The sequence below is a fragment of the Nomascus leucogenys genome, chromosome 22a (assembly GCF_006542625.1).
Source record: "Nomascus leucogenys isolate Asia chromosome 22a, Asia_NLE_v1, whole genome shotgun sequence".
Classification (NCBI taxonomy): Eukaryota; Metazoa; Chordata; class Mammalia; order Primates; family Hylobatidae; genus Nomascus; species Nomascus leucogenys.
In genome coordinates this window covers 122,045,439-122,068,242 of record NC_044402.1, presented here as the reverse complement: position 1 = coordinate 122,068,242, position 22,804 = coordinate 122,045,439, and the positions used below count along the sequence as shown (strand labels likewise).

Below are 22,804 nucleotides of genomic sequence, written 5' to 3'. Positions count from 1 at the left end.
TCGGAAGGGTGAACCTTGAACAGCAGCTTGCCTGGCAGCTTAACGTACCATCCTGTTGTCTTCCATAGGTGATTAAAGCCATTGAGGAAGGCTATCGGTTACCCCCTCCAATGGACTGCCCCATTGCACTCCACCAGCTGATGCTAGACTGCTGGCAGAAGGAGAGGAGCGACAGGCCTAAATTTGGGCAGATTGTCAACATGTTGGACAAACTCATCCGCAACCCCAACAGCTTGAAGAGGACAGGGACGGAGAGCTCCAGGTCAGCCATGCTTACTTAATAATGATGTATGAAGGAACACATTAGAGGAGGCAGGCAAGTGGTGACTCACTTAAATTCTTGCCTTTTCATCAGAGGCCACTTCACGGCTCTCTGCAACCTGGGTGGCTTCTTTCTCAATTAGTAGAGTATTTAAGGTAGTTGTATTCAGCATTTTGAATAACTAATACCTGTCAGGCATCAAATAGTTATAAGGAAAAAACCTTACAAAATAATAATAGTAGCAAAGAAATAACTGAAGTGCCTATTTTAGGATGCCAGGCCTGAAATTTAGGAAGAGGGGTGAAATGTACTTTTAGAAGACACTCAGATCTGTAGGTGCTATATTTTGAAATGGGGCAGGAACACTGGAATAGTAAGAAATAAAGATTAGAAAACAGGTCTTTAAGCATGGCAATTTTAAGTTGACTTATAAAGTGTTAATTGTAAGAAAGAGATTCATTAGGTTTCAGTTCTTCTGGTTTCCCTTTTCTGAGTCTTTCAGAGTAGGAGGAAACAGGGCCAAGATAGGAAATGATTGAGTTACAAAGCATGCAGATGAACGTTTGGGAAGGATTTTAAAGACCAAAACGATTAGACCACCTGGAAGAGGTAGTTATTTTTTTGGAATGAGCAAAATGAAGAAGTATATCAGTCTGTAGAGAACATAAAGATACTATAAGTCCTACAAGTTCAGTGAGAACTTTCTACATGGAGAATGGACTTTACTGGTATAAGATTCAGGATACCTACATATCAGTAGTCTCATGTGAAAGGGTGTAGACCATCTTTATCAGTTAAATTATTTTAGAATACAGGCATAATAGACCAGGTGACTCAGGCCTGCGAGAGGTGAGACACTCACTCATCTCCAAATCCGAGCTTCTCACAGGCTTCTGTTTCATCATGATCCTGTGTTAAAAATAGGAGGACATTTTCTCCCACAATATTTAAGCCCTTCCAGTCTTTGCAGGCCCTGTGGTGTTCTCCTCTCATCTTTCTCCTGAAAACTTAGACTAAAGATCCTAGAAGAGAAGGAAGACACATTACATGAAAAAAAAGAGAACTGTGGAATAGATAGTAGAGATATCCTATATTCTCCTCCAGGTTTTCAAATCCCTGTCATTGGCCACTACACAAAATGCTCAATGGTCTATCTGGCTCTTTTCAAATAACACTGAAGAGGGCTGAATTAACATTTCACCTCTGCCACTTGGTCACTATGTGAACTAAAAAAAAAAAAAAGTCTCCTACTATTGTGAGGCTATTTCTTGTTCTTCTGTTCTCCAAGAGGGTGAAATAGATGACTATAAGGCCTCCTTTCCAGATCTAGCTGACTTCTCTTCCACCTTTTAGATCTTCAGCACCAGAGCCCATGTATTTTGTCTGAGGGTCCATTCAAGGCCAGTTTTTTGGTGTTTGGTACTTCTTCTGTTAGCATAAGTCATTCAACCACTATTACCACATAGCATCTGCTTTGCCGCAAGGTACAGAACAAGTTGAGGTATTAGATACACTATTATCAGTTCTAAATTCTTTTCGCTGATGGTACTTAAATAGCTTTGAAGCTTATTATGGCTTACTTATAACGAGACATAGTATAACATGGTATGTAATTCAGCACAAAATTAGGCTAATATCATGGTGTGCCACCAAGAGCACAAAGGCTTCCAGAACAAGCTTAAGAACTACCCTTAAAGTTAATTGACATCGAGTGAAGATATTTTCATTGTAAGGTCATTTTGACCTTGTCGGTGCTCACAGCCTACATCTTCCTCATTAATGCTTTTGGCTTAAAGTCAGAAGTAAATGCAAACTATTGGCTTTTGTCTAATAACAAATATTATTTCTATATATCCGCACTCAATTAAATGTCCCAAATTCTATGTGGTAACATTTGTTATTGACTCAAATTGAAAGAATAATTATATCTTGATTACTTTTCCTGTAAACATTTACAGAATTGTACTTAGAAAATCAAACTTATATTGAAATAATGGACACAAAAGAAAGATTACAATGGCAAGATATTATTTGGAAACGAAACTGATAAAACAAATCTTTGTTAAAATATTTATATAACAAAATACAAATCAAGTCAATTTAGATAAAAATGAAAATTTTAAAAATCGAATTGGATTAATTCTGCTATGTAGAAAATTAAAGCATTATATCGACTTAATTTTGTTTTTACAAAGAAATAGTTTTTTGGTTGAAAATTTAGTAGTAATGATATAATTGTGATTTAAATGTTTGTAGTTAAACATAGCATCACGTTGAAAATCAGGTCAAAATGTTAAGATCAAACACATTCTGTAATTTTTAGGGAAAACAGAAGTTCAAAAACTATGACTTAACAAGTAGTAGTATTTTTCTACAGGTTATTATAGTAAAGGTAGTATAAAATACCCCCATGAAGGCCTACTCTATGATTATTCAGCAATTGGATGATGAAGATGACTAACGATAATTCTCTTAATACTTTTTATTAGTAAATGATTTTTTACATGTCAATATCATTAGGAAAGGCAGAATTCCAGCCTGTAATTGCTTGTGACAGTGACCTAATAGAAAACACCTGGCCTAAGAAATGAGTAAACTAATAAATAAGTTAATAAGAAGTGCTTTGAATTTGTTGAAATCATTATTCAGGAACCCCAGCAAGGAAATACGAGAAGCACATTCCACAATCCAAACAGTGATCAAAGTGGCCATTCTTCTGCCAGCCTTGGCACTCGTGCTGGTCAGGCATGGGTTGATTAAAGAGGGGATTAACTCCCTGCTGTCCCAAGTTTGTTTGAATGCCCCAAGCCTGCCTGCAGACTGGGCTGGAAGCATGCTGGACTTGAATTCTTGCTGTTTTCTCTGCTTCCATCCAGTCTGGCAGGTGGCAAGCTCGCAGTTTACCCTACTCATCCTTCACTAGGGTTTCCATAGTTGCTGAACGAAAGTCTGTAATATTCAGTACTGGCAGGGATTGGACTCTTTCTGCAAAGACTGAACAGATTTCGCCCATGAGGGCTCTCCCAGTCTTCACCCCAGGCTAAGGTGTTAAAAGACCTGCTATGAGCATGAATGCCCTCCGAGGGCCACATAAAACAAGCACAGGAAATCGAGTTAAGAACAAATAGGATGATTGATACATGCTTTAGCAGCTTTGTGAAGTTAAGAGCAAAATATCGCATGGTGACATTTAACAACAGTTGTTCCGTTTAAAACCTTCTCTTAGCTTTTCGGTTCTCCTTGCCTATTTGAGGCAATCAGATTTCTGAGTCTTCTTGTCTCACTGGTAGCTCCGTTCTGCTTATATTTTCTTGTTCTCTTTCTAGACCTAACACTGCCTTGTTGGATCCAAGCTCCCCTGAATTCTCTGCTGTGGTATCAGTGGGCGATTGGCTCCAGGCCATTAAAATGGACCGGTATAAGGATAACTTCACAGCTGCTGGTTATACCACACTAGAGGCTGTGGTGCACGTGAACCAGGAGTAAGTACTCAACGATGTAACACGAAAGGGTAAATCTAGATTTAATAGTATTTTCTTTTTTTTGCTTTGAGCTGCATAATCATCCTACTCATTTAAAAAAAAAAAAACTGGAATGCTTCTCATTTTGATTGAGTATAATTTTACACAGTCTCTATAAAGTATCTACATTGTTGCATTAAATTGCTTAATGAAACATTTTAATACACCTGCCTTGTTGTGCTGTATTAATTGTGGCTGATTCAAATGTGTGTCTGCATGAAGCCCAAGAAAAGAGATTGTCAGCCCCCATGACTTTTTCTGTCCCTCTTTTGTCGCCCTATGTACAGGGACCTGGCAAGAATTGGTATCACAGCCATCACACACCAGAATAAGATTTTGAGCAGTGTCCAGGCAATGCGAACCCAAATGCAGCAGATGCACGGCAGAATGGTTCCCGTCTGAGCCAGTACTGAATAAACTCAAAACTCTTGAAATTAGTTTACCTCATCCATGCACTTTAATTGAAGAACTGCACTTTTTTACTTCGTCTTTGCCCTCTGAAATTAAAGAAATGAAAAAAAAATATCTGCAGCGTTGCTTGGTGTACAGATTGCTGAAACTGTGGAGCTGACAGAAATGACTGCCGGTCATTTGAATTAGACCTGGAACAAACCGTTTCTCAGAAGTACTTTTCTGTTCATCACCAGTCTGTAAAATACATGTACCTATAGAAATAGAACACTGCCTCTGAGTTTTGATGCTGTATTTGCTGCCGGACACTGAGCTTCTGAGACATCCCTGATTCTCTCTCCATTTGGAATTACAACCATTGTATTTTGTTTGTGGCATAAATTACAGTCATCTCTCTTTCACTGGAATGAAGACCATGCCTAGGAACAATTTTTAAGGACTCAGCTGTGGCTTTTAGGGCTTGGTTCATACCATGGGGAAAAAAAAAATCCTAGGAGAAAGCTATGTGGCTCATTAGTGTTGCCTCTTCAGTGCTCAAGCCACCTGGTGGATTCCTATGACACAGCGGGGCTGGAAAGAAAGGGAAAGTGGATTTAAAATATATATATACATAACCCAAGCCCCATAACCCCTAACTGAACAAATGAGGTCTGTTTCTTTGGGCCTGAGGCTGTGCCATATAAAGTCTCATTTTGGGACTCTACAAACTTGTCCTAACTATCTTATGGATAGTGGGCTGTGACAATCTGGAATAGAGAACGTTCACACTTCGCTCCTTTAAAGAAGCGACCCCAGATCTGCAAGGTAAGTCCAACAACCAACCAAGAATGAATTTTTCTCCAGTGAAAACTCCTTTTGTGTTTTAAACTTGATCTCATTCAAAATACTGAAAACAGAAAAATACTCTCTCACGTCTCTCAGGTTGTGTTGATGTTTTTCGGGATTTCAGTCCTTTTTTGACAGTGAAAGAGGAGACCAAACACAGTGTGGTTTCCCTGCTATTCTTCCGGGGAGAAGTGACATATGAACCAGATGAGGTCAGGCTCTGAGGGATGGTCGTAGATACTCGCTGGCTGTTGGCTGTGTGCTTTCCATCACAAAGGGTTCCTCCTGTCCTTTGGTGCCATTCATTCATGGTACACATATTTATTGAGTATCTTCTGGGCACCAGGCAGCAAGCACAGGAGCCTTTCTCTCTAACCTTGTTAGGTCATGGGTCCCGTCCTTTGGAGAGTTTACCTCAATGGAGAAGTACTGGGGAGACTTTTCCATTAGCCTCATTTTCTGTCCTGCTCCAGGAAACTCCGTCCCCAAACAGGGCCAAAGAGGATTTACCAAGATGCCAGTGGTGAGACTTGGAACTCGCCTCGGCTTCCTCATGATCAGAAAGTTGAACTACTGAAAAATGCACTGCTCATCCATAAACCTATTAGCTTTCAATGCTTCTATTTTTATATACTAGCATCGAGTTTGTTCATTCCTAGAAACAAAGGACGTAACTTTGGACTGGACACATTTTAACTTTTCTTTCTTTTTTTTTTTTTTTTTGAGTTATTTCATTTTCATCACTTTTGAACAAGAGTTGCTGATTTTAACGACCTTTCTTTCCCCTTGGTTGTATCCTGAAAGCTATTTCTTATAGAGCAAGGAATGTTAAATTTACTTGCTGTCAAATCATGACAGTTTAGTAAAAACCTTTTTTGCAACATAAGTTGTAAAAGCTTTTCTGTTCAGAAGGAGTGTGAAATTTGTTTTTAAAACTACTCCAACAATTTTTGTTTTATCACCACTTTTGCAGAAGTCTAGGAGTTCTGGATATTCATGTTAAAAGCTGACAAATATAGGACTTTTTTGTTTCTTTTGCTTGCTTGGTAAAAAAAAAATTATTATTATTATTATTATTATTTGAGACAGAGTCTCACTCTGTTGCCCAGGCTGGAGTGCAGTGGTGCAATCTTGGCTCACTGCAGCCTTGGCCTCCTGGGCTCAAGCAATTCTGCCTCAGCCTCCCGAGTAGCTGGGATTACAGGCACCCACCACCCAGGCCTGGCTAATATTTGTATTTTTAGTAGAGACGGGGTTTCACCACGTTGACCAGGCCGGTCTCGAACTCTTGATCTCAAACAATCCACCTGCCTCAGCCTCCCAAAGTGTTGGGATTACAGGCGTCCGCCACTGCGCCCAGCTGGCATTGTATTTTAACTAACAATAGAATGTTACCTTGCATACATTGAATAATTAGAAGTTTTTTTTTTTCTTAAAGTCAACAACTTAAGGTATTTTCTAAACACTGAACATATTAAAAGCAGACCATTTCAAAAGAGAACCTGTCCATTCTGAAATAGCCTAACAAATTAACATTATATACTATGCTGGTGTTGTTTTATTCCTGCTCAGCAGGTATTTCTGTAAATGAAGTAATCAGGGAAGGATCAAAAGAGAGGTGAAGTATGAAAACTTATTTTATTCAAAGGTCGCCTTCTGAATCTTAAGAATTTCAACATATGCATATATTAGAGTCAAGGCCAATGCAAAGGCCAGAAAAGGACTTTCCAAGTGCCTAAAATAATATCCAGCAACAGTAAAAGTGTTAACTCTCTCCACTACCTCCATGAAGTTTTAGAAGAGAAATGTGCGAACAGTAGGAATGATGCATTGTTTCCTAGGGCGCAGAGCCAGACTCTGGCATCCGGACAGCTATGGATTCTAAAGCCAACTGAAATGTTGACACTGGGAAGTTCACTCCACTTTTCTTTATAACTCAGCTCCTCCACCTGGAAATTAGAGAGATGATGATACCTTTCCTAATGCATGGTGTTGTTGCAAGTGTGTATGAAATATTCTTAAGTAAAACGCGGTGAGCTCCACAGAAGAAAGGTGCACTTCTTCCTCCAACATTGTCCGAGTATTATTCATCTGTCTTTCACTCGTAACCCCAGTTGTTTTATTACAACACGCCAGAGTGGGGTGAAATGAAGTTCAGTGGTAGGGGGGTCACGCAGTGAAGCTTCTTCACTTAAATGGATTTGTGAGAGTTTGGAGGTAAATACTTATTTATACAACGGTGGTAGACCTTTCAAGTTATGCTGGCAGGATAAACTTGCATTATTTAGCCTTGACATTTATAAAATTATTATTTTGTAATGGGAAAGATAGTGATACACACAAGTAAAATTCTATTGCAATGAAAAGAACTGGATGGTAAAGACATTTTGATGTCGCCACGAGTGACTCAAAGGAACAAGCCTTTGTTTATTTAGTCACAATGAATTCTCCTTAACTCATGACTGTACATAGACCACATGCTTTGTCTGGTCTCTGTTTAAGAAATTTCCCATGATAAAGGAGTTGCCTGAATTCAATGGTGAGGAGAAGGCTTATTTCACTCAACTCTTATCCTGGCATTAAGTAGATACAAGTCTTCACGTTCCCTTACATCTCAATTCAAGTGTCCAATCATTTTTGCATACACACCAAGTCCCCAAATTGCCCACTTAATATTACAAATATATTTATGTAATATCTATTGATATCCAGATGTTAAGTGGAGAAGGAATTGGCAGACTGAAAGGCAACACGTGTTTATGAGATCATTCCTTCTCCTCTAAGAATTTCCAGTAGCAAAAGAAACCATCACCAACCTTGTGTGTCCACAGAACGCGAAATACACTCTAGCGTTTTAAGATCATATTCACGTTCTCCTCATACTTCACATAAATACCTGCCCACCTGATGAAATCCCTTCACATTCAGGTTTCAAAAACTGCGTTCGATGGATTTGACCGATTTCCAGAGAGGAAATAGTTAGAAAGTAGATTTGATGACTTTTCTGTCATTTTTACGTAATTGTCTACGTAACATTCATGTTCATGTTGACATTTATGTCGACATGAACAGCCTTAGTGGCTAACAAATGGCTTCTTGAAGATATGGGTAGTTATACCCTAACCCACATTTGTAATTTTAAATTGCTCAAATAAAATTTGTTTCTGGATAACTTATGAGCAAACTTTCTTTTTTTTTTTTGAGGCAGGATCTCACTCAGTCACCACTGGGGTGCAGTGGCGCAGTCATGGTGCCCGCAGCCTGTGTCTTCCAAGCCAAAGCAATCCTCCCACCTCAGCCTCCTGAGTAGCTGGGACCACAGGTGTGCACAACCATGCCTGGCTAATTTTTTTTTTTTAAAGACGGGGTCTTGCTCTTTTGCCCAGGCTGGTCTCAAACTCTTGGGCTCAAGCAGTCCTCCCTCCTTGGGCTCCCAAAGTGCTGGAATTACAGGTATGAGCTACAAAACCTGGCGAGAAAACTATTTCTGTCTCTTTAAATAGACTAAAGTGTTTTCTACAATTTTAAATATGGTCGTTTACTACAAAAAATTAAATTTTATTCTCTACACGATAAATGTACACATATGCAAAGCAAACAAGTGATTTGATAAAATAGGCAAAATAATCTATAAAAGTGCATTTTGGTCTTAATTACTGCCCTTTGCTTGAGGCCACCAGCTGCTAAACATGGTCACCGTGGTGGGAGGCATAGTCCAATAAGTAATCTGGATAGTTGATTGCTATAAATGAAAGAAGGAAACTTACTTCCTTTGGTTTGAGTTGATTATTTGACAAATATATGGACAATGAGGAGCCACGATGATTCCATTGCTGTGTGCCAGCCTTGTTCGATTCCAGGCTGGTGTCTAGAATTCCAGCCTGAGGCTGATTATTTCTTGGTATGTGGAAGGAGGCTTGAGACTAGAAGACCTCTGTCATTCACAGAGCAAGTCTCTCCCTGTGTCCCATGTTCCCTGTCTCCTGCCTGTTTACATGTAGAGAGTATGGCTGTTTCGCTATGTTAGATACTTCTATTTATCAGGAGTTACTCTCTTGTTAAGAAAAACAACCACTCTTTTTTTCACTTCTTAGTTTGCATTTTTCTTTTTTTTTTTTTTTTTTGAGACAGAGTCTCGCTCTGTCACCCAGGCTGGAGTGCAGTGGTGCGATCTCGGCTCACTGCAAGCTCTGCCTCCCGGGTTCATGTCATTCTCCTGCCTCAGCCTCCCAAGTAGCTGAGACTACAGGCGCCCGCCACCACACCTGGCTAATTTTTTGTATTTTTAGTAGAGACGGGGTTTCACCATGTTAGCCAGGATGGTCTCAATCTCCTGACCTCGTGATCCGCCCACGTTGGCCTCCCAAAGTGCTGGGATTACAGGAGTGAGCCACCACGCCTGGGCCTTAGTTTGCATTTTTCAATCATTATTGTTGACTATGGGTGGATTGTGAACTGAAACAAGTCAGGATTTTCATTTCATAGACAGACTGTTCAACACGGTGGTTAAAGCATAAATATCAATTAGAACTTTGTGGGGTCTAATCCCAGCCTTGCCACTCCAGAGGGTATGGCATTGGGCAGGCTACTTAGCCTCCTTATGCTCAATTTCCTCATCCATATAATGGAGATAAGAATAGTACCTATCTCAGAGTTGTAATTAAGCTGTTAGTAAACATTTTTTTGTTGTTTTTATAATTGCTATTTTTCAGAAAAGGAAAGTATAATTCATGATCTCCCCACTGAACTACTTTTACTGAAGGATACCAACTTCTACGAACCTATATATTCTTTCTTACAATAGTGGTTGACAGTTGGCTCGCAGTATGGGTCCACGTTTTGTCTAAAGTCTTGCTCTTTTATCTACAGGGAGTAGATTCTGCTATCTCGGCCTCACAGCCCTTCCTGTTGATTACAAAGCCCGTGGAAGAAAACAGAACACACCCTCCTCAGTTCCGTCTAAATGTGTTTCTTCTGCTTCAATTAATGCCAGTTCTGGGGCAAAGACACTGATGAAACAACACCCATACCTGAAAAGAATAAATGTGTGACTTTCAAATTCCCTTTCCCAGTGAAAGAAACAGCAAACACTTAAGATTCAGCATCTGTTCTCCAGTTGCACTGAGGAATGCACTGTCTCGCAGCACCAGCTCTGCAGAGCCCTTGCCCCCGGACTCTTTGCGGTTTTATTTATATGTATTTCCATATTTCATTCCTGTATGTCACTGCTGCATTGGTGTGGCAGCAAGTGACCAAATGCTACAGGTCTTACTATGGACACCAGGTCAGGCGCAACCACACAAAACAAAGCCAGTTCCATGGGCTGCCTATGATATGCATTGCGGAAGTAACATTTTACCCAGGGTGTGCCATTGCAGTGATATAAATATATTTTTTTCTTAGACTAAATATGAGCTGACTATCTCTTTTGATGTGTGTACATAGGTGTGAGTGTGTGTGTATGCGTGCGTGTCTGTGTGTGGGTGTGTGTATGTGTGTAGCCTCATGCTTAGGACTACCCGTGAATGTTGTGGAATGCTACACCTGGAGAATTCTGGTTTTCCACCAGTTTCAAGATGAAGAACCACATGATACAGTGGACCTGGAGACCGTCCCCTCGGAAAGACAACCCAGAGATGTTCAGCATCCTGTATCTATACGTGTATTTTGTAGCTGTCACACTAACCTAAATGAGAATTCTACAGCTTTGGACAGAGGCATTTTCACCTTAATGGTGAAGTAATTTAAAATATAAATCCATTCAGGTGACAACCCATCATCAAAATTACAAATTCTGATTGAACTCATCTGAATCGTCAGTTCCTTGATGGAGAGAGAGAAGGAGATGGAATGTGTCTGGTAACCCCAAATGGAGTACAAGTAGCCTTTGTTTTCCTGCATAAATGGACTTGTTGAATGCGAACAAATATATGCAATTCATATACTTTTGGAGATGAACGTAGATATGTGTGTCAGCTTTGAGATGGTGTGTCCTGGATTAATACTTTGTCTCCCAATATCACAGAAAAATACATGCCAGTGACTCTTGAGGTTAAGGTAGTTGGGATGAAATGGCCTCAGGCAATTTCAGATTCCCTAATTACCAGGAAAGTTCTACAGTAATTAATATGCAGCTAACTCCTACTGCCCTCACAAGAGCATCAGCCTTCTAGAATCGGAGCTCCGGAGTGTGAAGATTCAGTATTGATATATGATATGTATACCAAACTCCAGCCAACTTACTGCCATTTTTCATAATCTGAGTGGCTGCCTTGCTTATCCTAAGCTATGGTTGCAGAAACTGTGGCCATTTATAGAAGCTATAACATCAAATCAGGGAAAAATGAGGAAAAAAATAGATTCTGAACCATTTATTGTTGAATAAGTAGAGAAAATCATCAATAAATATTTATTACATTCTGACAGGGTGTGTGGCATTGTATTCTATGCCAGAGTGACAAAGTTAATTCACCCCTTTTGGGGGACCTTAATATATTTTTTAAGGGATGTGCCTATGCATTGATGCCTGAAAAATATGTATAAAGAAATGAGGTTGAATCTCTGAACAGTTCATCTTTTCCAGAGGTAAGGGTACAAGCCCTGGCCGAGTGAGCTCCAGTGCTAACTCATGTGCCGATCTCTAGAGCAGCGGGAAACTACCCCGCTGCACCAAATCAAGTAGCTTCGCCTTGTGTATGCAGGCCCCAAGTTATTTTTTAGCAATCTTACAGGTGAAATGTTCTGGTGTGTTGAAAAATGTTCTTATTTTAAAGAAAGGTTGTGCTCGCTACACTGCTGGTGTGTGCGTTCTGAGACCTCTTGTATTCAATCTGTGAAGGATATGTGTATTAATCCGTACACCCGTATAGCCTCAATATTTGTCCGAAGACACTTAAATTCTGACCCGCAAAGGAAAGTTCTAGAAGCAATATTTTCACTTATTTAACATTCTCCAAACAACATCAAGCATTGATACACACTGAAGAGTGCGTTTATTTTTTGTATCACTCTAAGTATGTTGGAATATGCAAGGACTGTGGTTAAAATTAGAATGTATAAGGCATATTATAATTTAGTTCATACTGAAAAAGAAATTAACAGAACATTATTCGGTTCACACGTTCCAAAATTTGAGTGATTTCTTGAGTTAGACATAGATTTTCTATTTTGTTTTAATTTGTCAAGGTATTTTTCTTCCCTTCATGAACTTTAGGTACACATAACTTATGTCATTTATTTATGGTCTTTTATACCTAGTTTGTAAAATTGTAAAATAGCAAACTAAATGCAAACAGTTTGCATTTGAAAATAATAAAGTAGTTGCCGTATACAACCCTGCAATCTGGTTGTCTCTTTTCAATAACTTTTGCTATATATATGGTGTGCCTAAATGAATTTATTTGTTGCCATTTAATTAAAATAAAAAATCTTAAATTCCAACTGAGCATACTTCGAGATTAAAAATTATTATCTTCTAAAGATTCTTCACCCTTGAGAACAACGCATTTGAAAATCTGACTTAGACCATTGTAATTAAGACTGTAGACTTTGGTTGGCATTCAGGCTTTACCACTTACTAATTATACAGTCTAGGGTAAGTCTCTTAACTTCTCTCTGCCCATTTCCTTGCTTGTAGGATAATTACAATGCAAGAGCTTTAAAAAGATTAAATATATTGAAGCATTTAGCACAGTGTCTAACATCCAGCCAGAACTCAATAAATGGTGGTGATTCTCAGTAGCTCTTTTGATGATATAAACTTTCTTCTTCAATACCCCCAGTTCCCTCTCTTACATCCTTGTCACTGATCCAAGCAACCAGCTACCCATCCTTGCCAGGTGCTTTCAACCTAGGATCCACGGATCCCTGAGGGTACACTGGTGCTCCAGCAAGTCCAACAGCGTCCCTAAAACTGAGCAAATGTCAGTTATTACATTTGTATATGTGTTTTGATGGGAAGGTTTTCAAAATTTCATCAAATTCTAAATTGCTATGGGATATAAAAATATTAAGGACCACGGTTTTAAGGATGAATGCTCTTCTCGTGATGCTATTTCATTAAATTATCAATTGGCAAAGTCCCTATTGGTTGAACATCAGGTTTAAGTTTTAGTATCTCAGGTAAGCCCCTAAGAGCAGCTTGCTTCAGAGGGCAGGGGTGTGCCTTTAGTGTTACTGGCAACATTGTAAAACATGGGTCTTAAAAAGAATTTCAGAACCTGGGTCTTGTCTGGTTACTTTGTGTTTATGCCTTACTTTAGCTGCTCTCCAGTGTCAACTATATTAATATGTATGGTAGTTGGCAGCATATTTGTGATTTGAAAGGGATTAGGTTTGGCATTTTCTCCCTCACTTGTTTAGCAAGACAGAATGTCAACCCACAAAGTATTTTTCCCTACATGTTCTGAAATGAGCTGGTAGGGTGGTATCAAAATTGCCACTTGTACTTTTTAAATATACTATTATTATTATTATTTTTTGAGGTGGAGTCTCACTCTGTGGCCCAGGCTGGAGTGCACTGGCATGCTCTCAGCTCACTGCAGCCTCCACCTCCCAGGTCCAAGCTATTCTCTGGCCTCAGCCTCCCAAGTAGCTGGAACTATATAGGCACACAGCACCATGCCCAGCTAATTTTTGTATTTTTAGTAGAGACAGGGTCGCCACATTGGCCAGGCTGTTCTCAAGCTCCTGACCTCAGGTGATCCACCCACCTCAGCTTCCCAAAGTGCTGGGATTACAGGCATGAGCCACCGCACCCTGCCTAAATGTATAAATGTAATGAGTACAAGTGCAGTTTTGTTATATAGATATATTGCATAGTGGCGAAGTTTCACCTTTTAGTTTAACCATCACCCAAAGAATGTACATTGCACCTGTTAAGTAATTTCTCATCCCTCAGCCCCTTCTCACCCTCCTACCTTTCAAAGTCTCCAATGTCTATTTTTCCACACTCAATGTCCAGCCACATGTAAACTTAATAGTAATTTGGAGATTGATTTTTGTGTAGTATAACATCACATTTCATAGTATTTGTGCTAATGAATGCAAGCTTCTAATAAGTGACCCCATATTCTCAGTGGTTTGACAGACCAAATTTATTTCTAACTTACTTCACAGGTGTGATGAAGATCCAGAGGATTTTCCTGGCAACTCTTTTCCATGCAGTGACTCATGGATCCAAGCTCCTTCCCAACTGTGATCTGCCATGTTCATTACGTGACCAAGGGCACCACATAAGGGGAAGAGAATGTGGACATTTCTCTTGAAAGCTTTATGACCAGGCTTAGAAAGGGCTTCTACTTCAACTCCTTTTATCTCATTGGCCAGAACCCAATCACAAGAACCAAACATAACCTCCTGAGGGGTGGGAAATTGGTTTTCTTGTAAGCATAGGAAGAGGAACTGAAAGTGTTGGGTGGCTGGAGAGTCCCTACAAGTACAAAGGAAAATCATGCACCTAGAGAAAGTCAGGGAAAGTGTCTTGGAGAAGTGAATGCATCTGCAAGCTTTGAGTATGATCTCCCACAAGTGTCAAATGGTCATTTCCTCAAGATGCTGAGAAGCACAAACAACATTCAGGCTTGCTATAACATTTGCGTTCACATCCTCATTTATCCAGATGCTTTAGAAATTGCATTTTCCTTTCTGCATTGCAGATCTCTACACTTTCTCTAGGCACAATCTTTTGTTTAGACATGAAAGTGCCTGTCTTTCATGGTTTAAATTCCCTTAGCCACTCAGTCTCCCTAGGAGGAAGGAGGTGGGTGGGGAGCATAAAATAAAAACCCTAATACCAGGCAAGAGATGTAAAACATTCTTTTTCCTTTGAAAAATAAAAATACAACTACAATGTGCAAGAACACACCACCCTAGCCCCTTGACATTTATCAGCTGAGCTAGACCTTAAAACCTTGATCTAAGGCTTCATAAGAATTGGAGTGAGTGCCCACACTTACAAGATTTCATTCTTTTTAACATATTTGAACACTCATGGAATACCAGACATGGTACTAAGCTCTAAATTTTCACAACAGCCTTTGTTAAAATTACTCTTATCCCCATTTTATAGGTGAGAACACCAAGGCATACAACAAGTCCAAGCCTACCCTGCTAATAAGGATTAGAATTTGTGATTTAAACACAAGCTGCTGGACTCCAGCTATTTGCTCCTAACCTGTATACCATCCTGGCATACTCAGTGATGAGCCCAAGTTGCTCCATCCTATCTCATCAAGCAGTTTATCAGGTGGGTATGTTTCAGTTTGATGACAGCACTATATGCCATTGTTAGCAGGTTTATATGCCATTGCACTCTTCCCTAAACACTGCTTGACTATTCTGTTGCCGAACAGCTTATTGTTTTACTGATTTGTCATGTTGCCTGTTTGTTTTTGGTAAGTTCTAGTGGAAAAGAACTGTAACATAAATACAGTGTTCATCTAACACACTGTGTTTTGTAAGAATTCATCTCCATATTCTACTTTTTACTAAAAGCAGAGTATAATCTGTTATCACTAAGATACAGCCATCTGATATATAACTGGGGAGAAGGTAGTGATTTTCCTTAATTACCATTTTTGTGTTCTAAGCATAAAAGCCACAGATAGCACTTGTCAAATGCCATTCTTCACTTTGATGATGGCCTGTGACAAACAGAGACTAGTTATTAACTAAATAGAAGCAAAAAATGGATCCTAAGACAAGAGGAAAGTTAACCGAGGTAGAAACTGAGCATGATGTAAGAAAATACTTCATGTGAATTCTGCTTTGGCTACTTTTTGGCTGTGTGACCTTGGGCAAACCACTTAACCTCCCTGAAACTCTGTTTACTCATTTTTAGAATGTGAGAAAGTGCTCCCTACTTTATCAGGATGTTCTGAGAACTCAGTGTAATCAATTCTGTGGAAAACTACTATAGAAAGCACAACTGTACAAGCTACTATACAAACACAGATGTCTATATGGACCAGTCAGGCTGTGTGAATGAGTCCATTTGCAGAAGATACTGTCCAAATGTAGCACAACAGAGAGTGGGTATTTAGATATGACATTGGGATGATAAGATGTCAATGAGTAGTATTCAGTGGAAGATAGGTTAGGGCAGGGAAGTCTCTATGGCCTAACAAGATTGAGTAACAATGATGTATTTCACAACCCTTTTCTGTAGATTCATAAGGCACATTGATATATCATAGGCTCTGAGAAGCCCTATAGTAAAGAAACCAATTTTTGCCAATTTAACCTAACCTTTTGTAAATCTGTTTGGAAATGAATCCCTTTTAACATCTCCATGGAAGAAAAATTCTCTGAAATACATTTTGGAAATCTATTCTTTGGAGTGTCAGATGAAAAATCTGAAAAAGCAGCGATCAGATTCACTCCATGTTGCGTAGCTTATAGCTCTACAGTCGATACAAAAGCTCAAGTCTCTTGAATCCTCTACCTCTACACTCCAAGGCATATTCCAAGTATTTAGCTAGGTTTGCAGCTGAGTGGAGACTGGCTTTTTTACATTGCTGGGCTAGGCGGCTGTAGTACTGGCGGGGATAGGGCACGTATGGAGTAGAGCAAGTGTTGGAGAGATTATGCTACTGGAAAGTGGAATGTTGAAGTCCTGCTTTCAGAGCTCACATAGGTGATTTTAAATCATGAAGGGCACAGTGTGCACCAAAATCATGACCTGGGCTAAGATGTTTGCATTCTTCCAGTTACAGTAAAGAGCCAAATGGATTTTGACAATGAAAATGCATGACACAAATCAACAAGCAAATTAAGACATGGAGCTATAGCGGGCTTTAGCATCAGTTATTTTACCCTTTCCTTTTGGAGGAAATGCCTTGAGCCACTGACGGCTCCCAGTTGAGTGGGTAATAGACCCCTGACATATCTTATTTCTGGCAATTGCTCTGGACATAATTCTTTGTTTATAGCACTGCTGTAGAAAACTTGATGAATACTCAGAAGAAAATAGAATTAGGACCTACGGACCCCGGTTAAAATCAACTTAGTGGAACATAGGCATTTCTTTGTGTAGAGCTGGAAAAGATAGCCATGAGAGAAAGTGGCTTTAACATACACCCAGAGAAACTATATATTATACACATAATATGTAAGAGGCAATTATGGCCTAGTAATCTGCAGTGTATCACTACCTAGCAATCAGATTGACATATTCTAATGAGACCATGTTGTTTGTAATCAGACTGGCACTGCTTATTCAGAGCGCTATTCCATAAGATGCACTTTTAAATGGCTCAGATTGCACCAGATGCTATAAGAAATAGCATTCCATTTTATTCCATTACCAGCATTTTCTCCTCTCCCAATTAGCATAATTTAAAATCAGCCAGAGGCAAATGTGAGGGGGCTAAAAAGTTGCAAAGAAGTTCAAGAAATATTTGATAAAAAAAGGCAAGAAGATATTTGAGCAACCATTTTTTTTTAAATGGGAAAGAGAATACTGCAATTAATAGAGTTCTTCTTTAAATTGCTCAGAATTTATTTCTGTGACTTATTAAAATATTAGACTCTCTCAAGGGGCTAATTGCCCCCAGGTTCTTCTTGCTTATGCATTATCTTGTGGATGACATAATAAAATCACCACCTCATTTACCACTCAGTTAAGGTTTAATTGAGTTCATCTTTTTCCCCCCTCAAAATATCCAGGAACTTAGAGAATCAAAACAAATTTTCATTTTTAAGATAAGAAGTTCTTCATAAATTGCCTCTTTATAAGTTAGGTCCTATTTATAAAATTCCTGAAGTTAAAACCTGAGCTAGCATAATAAACATTTTTCCTTGATGTAAACTCTCATGATGCTACAAATAGTGCTCGCTTTTTTTTTTTTTTTTTTTTTTTTTTGAGATGGAGTCTTGCTCTGTCTCCCAGGCTGAGTGCAATGGCGTGATCTCGGCTCACTGCAAGCTCTGCCTCCCGGGTTCACGCCATTCTCCTGCCTTAGCCTCCTGAGTAGCTAGGACTACAGGCACCCGCCACCACGCCCAGCTGATTTTTTGTATTTTTAGTAGAGATGAGGTTTCACCGTGTTAGCCAGAATGGTCTCAATCTCCTGACCTTGTGATCCGCCTGCCTTGGCTTCCCAGAGTGCTGGGATTACAGGTGTGAGCCGCCGCACCCTGCTGAAATAGTGCTTGCTTTTAAAGTAGGGGTTGGCATCTGATACAGGGAGAGTAATTTTCCAAGGATGCACATACCCAAAATCCTTGTGTTAGCTTCCCAGTAAGGTATAAACTCCCTAGGCAGTATCTCGGGCTTTTGCTGGTAGCTCACTCAGTATTCACTCCCCTTTGATTCTCTTCCTAATGGCAGCTAACAGATTTTGAGGACCCACGTTCTCTATTTCATTTTCGTGAGACTGGCCCATCCCCAGCTATAAGTTACCCTAAAGGGTCTGAACCATAGGAAGCCCTTGATCAAGTGACTGGCCCAGAAAGTGGTCCAATCAGAGTGAAACTTGAGTCTTCTTTTCCATGATGTGAAAAGCATTTTTTTTTTTTGCCCCTTTCCTCATTCCCATAGAAATATGACACCATTTCTTCCAGCAACCATTTTGGGATCATGTGAAAAGCCATTCTCAGGATGAAGGTGACATGCAGGTGAGGAGAATCTCAGGGAAACAGCTGGACCCAGTGGGATACTGGAGCCTCCTTGTTCCACTTCATGAGAGCTGAGTATTAAGATTTCAGAAGTTTTATGAGCCCATTAAGGTCATCTTGGCAGCTCAAAATTGGCCGTGGTAGGAGTATTTACACCACAGAATTTTGCAAAAACTAAAAATCAGAGCTGCTATTTCTTTTTCTCCTCTCCTTTCTCCTTCTCTTTTCTCTTCTTCCTTGTCCCCCCAGAGCTGGTTGTTAACTATTTACCAGCTTACCTCAGGATGTGTCTCTCAGAGAGCCATGCCTGAAGCTTGGCTTATTCATTCACCTTTCACATTAGAAATCCAGAAACTATTGTTCAAGTCAATTTGACTGAGACTTTCTGTATTTCTGTTACTGTTAACCAAAAGCAAATCCACCGTGGCCAACAATGTTCTACATAATTATAACAGTTAACCTTCATGGAGCTTTTTAACAAGGGCCAAGAACCGTGCCAAGAACTAAGTCACTTTAGGGAAAACAAACCATTCACCTCTACGAAGAAGGTACTTGACAATTTCTAACTCAAAGGTGAAGAAACTGAGCCTTAGAGTGCTGGTATGGTTTGGCTCTGTGTCCCCACCCAAACCTCATCTTGAATTGTAATCCCCATGTGTTGAGGGAGGGACCTCAGAGGAGGTGATTGGATCATGGCAGTGGTGTCCCCCATGCTTTCCTCATGATAGTGAGGGAGTTCTCACAAGATCTGATGGTTTAAAAGTGGCAGTTTCCCCTGTGTGCGCTCTCTCTCTCCTGCCGCCTTGTAAAGAAGGTACTTGCTTCTTCTCTGCCTTCTGCCATGATTGCAAGTTTCCTGAGGCCTCCCCAGCCATTCAGAACTGTGAGTCAATCAATCCTCTTTCCTGTATAAATTACCCAATCTCAGGCAGTTCTTTACAGCAATGTGAAAACAGACTAATACAAGCGCAAACATCACTTATCCAAGCTTCAAAGAGACCTACTTAGAATTTTCCAAAGGCATAAAGCCTTTTCACACCTCGGTGCCTGACCCATGCTGTTTCCTCTTTTTATAGACCATATCCACCTAGTTAGTGCCTACTCCTCCATCAGGATCCTGAGTCAGTGCCTCATGGAGGTTTTCTTCATTCTCTGAGCTGGGTGACTCTTCATATCACCTTGCCCTTATCTTATTTAGAGTGCTTTCAACAATGTAGAGTACTTAGTGATTTTATTGCTGGCTTCCCCCATTAGACTGCAAGATTAACAAAAGCAAGAGTCTTCTCTTTTGCATATCTTCACGCCTAAGATGATGACTGCCATATGGTAGCTGCTCAATCAGTGTTGGCTGAATTATGTGAATGAATGAATGAATGAATGAATTCATCCTTGTGATTTGTTTTTACTACTTTAAAACTCAAGAAAAAAATTAATGCTGAGGCCGGGAATGGTGGGTCACACCTGTAATTCCAACTCTTTGGGAGGCCCTGGTGGGTAGATCACTTGAGCTCAGGAGTTCGAGACCAGCCTGGGCAACATAGCATGACCCTATCTCTACAAAAAACCTCACGAAAATTAGCCAGATGGCATGTGCCTGTAGACCCAGCTACTCAGAAGGCTGAGGTGGGAGGATCGTTTGGGCCTGGAAGGTGGAGGTTGCAATGAGCTGATATCATGCCACTGCACTCTAGCCTGGGTGACAGAGCAAGATACTATCTCAAATAATAATAATTAAAAAAAAGAATAAATGCTGTCATTCCGCTTGACAAGTATTCTTACATTAAATATGTGAATCATCATAAACTATCAAAAGTCCTTGTCTCCTTTCCTTTTATTTCTTTTATTATCTTCAACATCACCATCTTCTTCAACATCATGTACTGTTTGTCCAGGTATGAGGCAGATGGAAGAATTTGTTGAGAGATATTAGGAAGGTCACTGACCTTTGTGTCAGATAGATAGGCAAAGACTGTAGTTCCACAAATTACTGGCTGGGTCATTTTAGGCAAATTGCTTCATTTCCTCATACATACAATGGGGATAATGCCGAACATTTAAGGTTACTGTGTAAAGTAAGTAGTTTACTTTACACAGTAAAAAGTAAAAAGGTAAATTGGCCATGGTATGTGGTGATAAGTAGATAAGAAATGGCAGCTCTGTATCTTCGTGCTCTGCAACTTTAGCCATATTTTGCTTTTTTTTTTTTTTTCCTGAGGACTACCACATAAGATTTAGTATCTGATCTCCATTTACTTAGTTTGGTTATTACAAATTACTATTACTGTGTCCTACTTATCCAAATAATAATAAAAAATTACAATAGCCATAAATATTACTATATGCCTCGGGGGTTTGGAGGTCAAAAAATGTTTTAAGCTGAAACCACATCAACTGTGCATTTCTAGAAGTTTCTGATTTGCGGGGTTATGTTATCATTTGTCTTTGGACCTCCTCCATTTTTTTCTCTTAGATCTCTCGCATGTGCACATGTTTATGCATGAGTGTTTGTATGCAAATGCATGTGTGTATGTGTGTGTATGTGTGTATGTGTGTGTCTGTGTGGGGGGGACTGACCCTATATTCACAGGAGATCAAAATAGGAGACCAGACCAATACAAGTTCAATGCATAATTTTTCATGTCTTTGTATTTCATTCCAGAAGAATCACTTTGAGGAAAAATAAATAAAATATTGGGCTGGCCTTAGTGATGTGGACTGAGCTACCCTTGTCTTACATAACGCATGATTGAATATTGAATAAACTAGATTTTAGGAAATCTCCCACTGGCTCTGGTAGTTGTTATATTTGAGCCATTGGGCCAGACCATTAGCAATGAGGTATGATTTTGCCCTGAATGGAAGATAAATCACTGTCAATCATCCTAGAAGGAAGGGGCTACACATCTGGCCCTTGGATCGCTGAAGAGAAAGAAAATTTTCTTCTCTTGGGCCCCAGGTAGGGAAGCAGAGTTAGTCCTGGACTCTAAGCATGAGAGTGTTAGGAGTACTCTAGAGGTGAGTGTTAGTGGGCCCCCGTGCAAGGAGGCAGGCTGGGAGATAGGCAGAGCATTCACCTACTGAGGAGATTTAAGGTAGAATTTGGGTATCTGGGATGGAAGCAGCTATAAAGTACTCTCTGAATTTCTAAGCCTCAGTCAAGTTTGGGGCAAACCACATCCTCCATAGTCATCTCCCAATTATGATTTGGGAAATTGGATTGAGCAGCAAGCTCACAGAAAGCCCAGGGAGAAGGCAGTGGGGTTGGGGAGGGAGTGCTGTTCTAAAAAATGGCTGTTCAGAATAGCAATGCTATCATGATGATGGTCCACAGCATAGGGGAGGCAAGGGGAAGAATCTGACAGATTTGTTCTGGACTACATGGGAGGCAGGATGCTGGGATGCTGGAATGCTGGAAAACACTTGGAAAACTTTGAGGAGGAGATTCACCAGAAGTTTGCTGGAGAGAATTTGAATGATGATAGTTTAGACCTGAAAAGAAAATATAACATTATTTTGTAGCCACAGGCAGGTGAAGTTTGTGACTTATGGGTGACACAAAGATTTCTCATCTTATTTCTCATAACAACCAGGTTGTAAGTATTATTAGGCCTATTCTATAAATCTAGGACATGAGAAATACATAGATTAAGCACTTGCCCAAGTTTTAACTGCTGGCAAAATCTCCAGGCTGAGATTTGTGCCGTATTTGTCTGCTACCAAAGATGATGCACTTTCTAGAATAACACGATGCCTCTTAAAGTGCAGTGAATATAGAACTGGAGAGAAATGTGGTCTGCTAGTTAATTTCCTGTGGCGTTTCCACAAACTAGACATGTGAAATTATTGCTTTCCATAAGTTTCAGCAGTCCTTTTTGTATAAGTTGCCTATCATTACTGCTTTCTGTCCAAATGTCTTGATGGAGGAGCGGGATGTAGAGAAGATTTGTGTTTTCATGAGAACCAGTAACATTTAACATCTTAAGTAAGACTTTTAATTCTCTGGTCGATCGCCTGAAATTGATTTTCCTCCAGCTGAAGACCAGTGTGATAGAAAATCTACTTAGTGTAATAGGCACTCTCTGCTTGACGTTGTTAAAAAAGAATATGGCACATATAGAAGACATTGGATCTGGCCTGAACTCTTGCTGCACAAAGCTTTGTAAGTATA

General features: G+C 39.8%; 1 protein-coding gene across 2 annotated transcripts in view; it reads left to right on the top strand.

Moving 5' to 3' along the window:
• Positions 1-10,428, top strand: part of EPHA4 (EPH receptor A4) — a 152,325-nt gene extending 141,897 nt beyond the window's left edge. The window contains exons 15-18 of one of the 2 annotated variants that reach the window (XM_003272415.4): positions 69-262; positions 3,589-3,744; positions 4,071-4,998; positions 9,889-10,428. In XM_003272415.4, coding sequence (XP_003272463.2) covers positions 69-262; positions 3,589-3,744; positions 4,071-4,185 — 465 coding nt within the window. In that variant the 3' untranslated portion in view covers positions 4,186-4,998; positions 9,889-10,428. Of the gene's footprint in view, positions 1-68; positions 263-3,588; positions 3,774-4,070; positions 4,999-9,888 lie in introns of both variants that reach the window. The other variant, XM_030802352.1, reaches the window with a different exon arrangement.
• Positions 10,429-22,804: the final 12,376 nt, after the last annotated feature.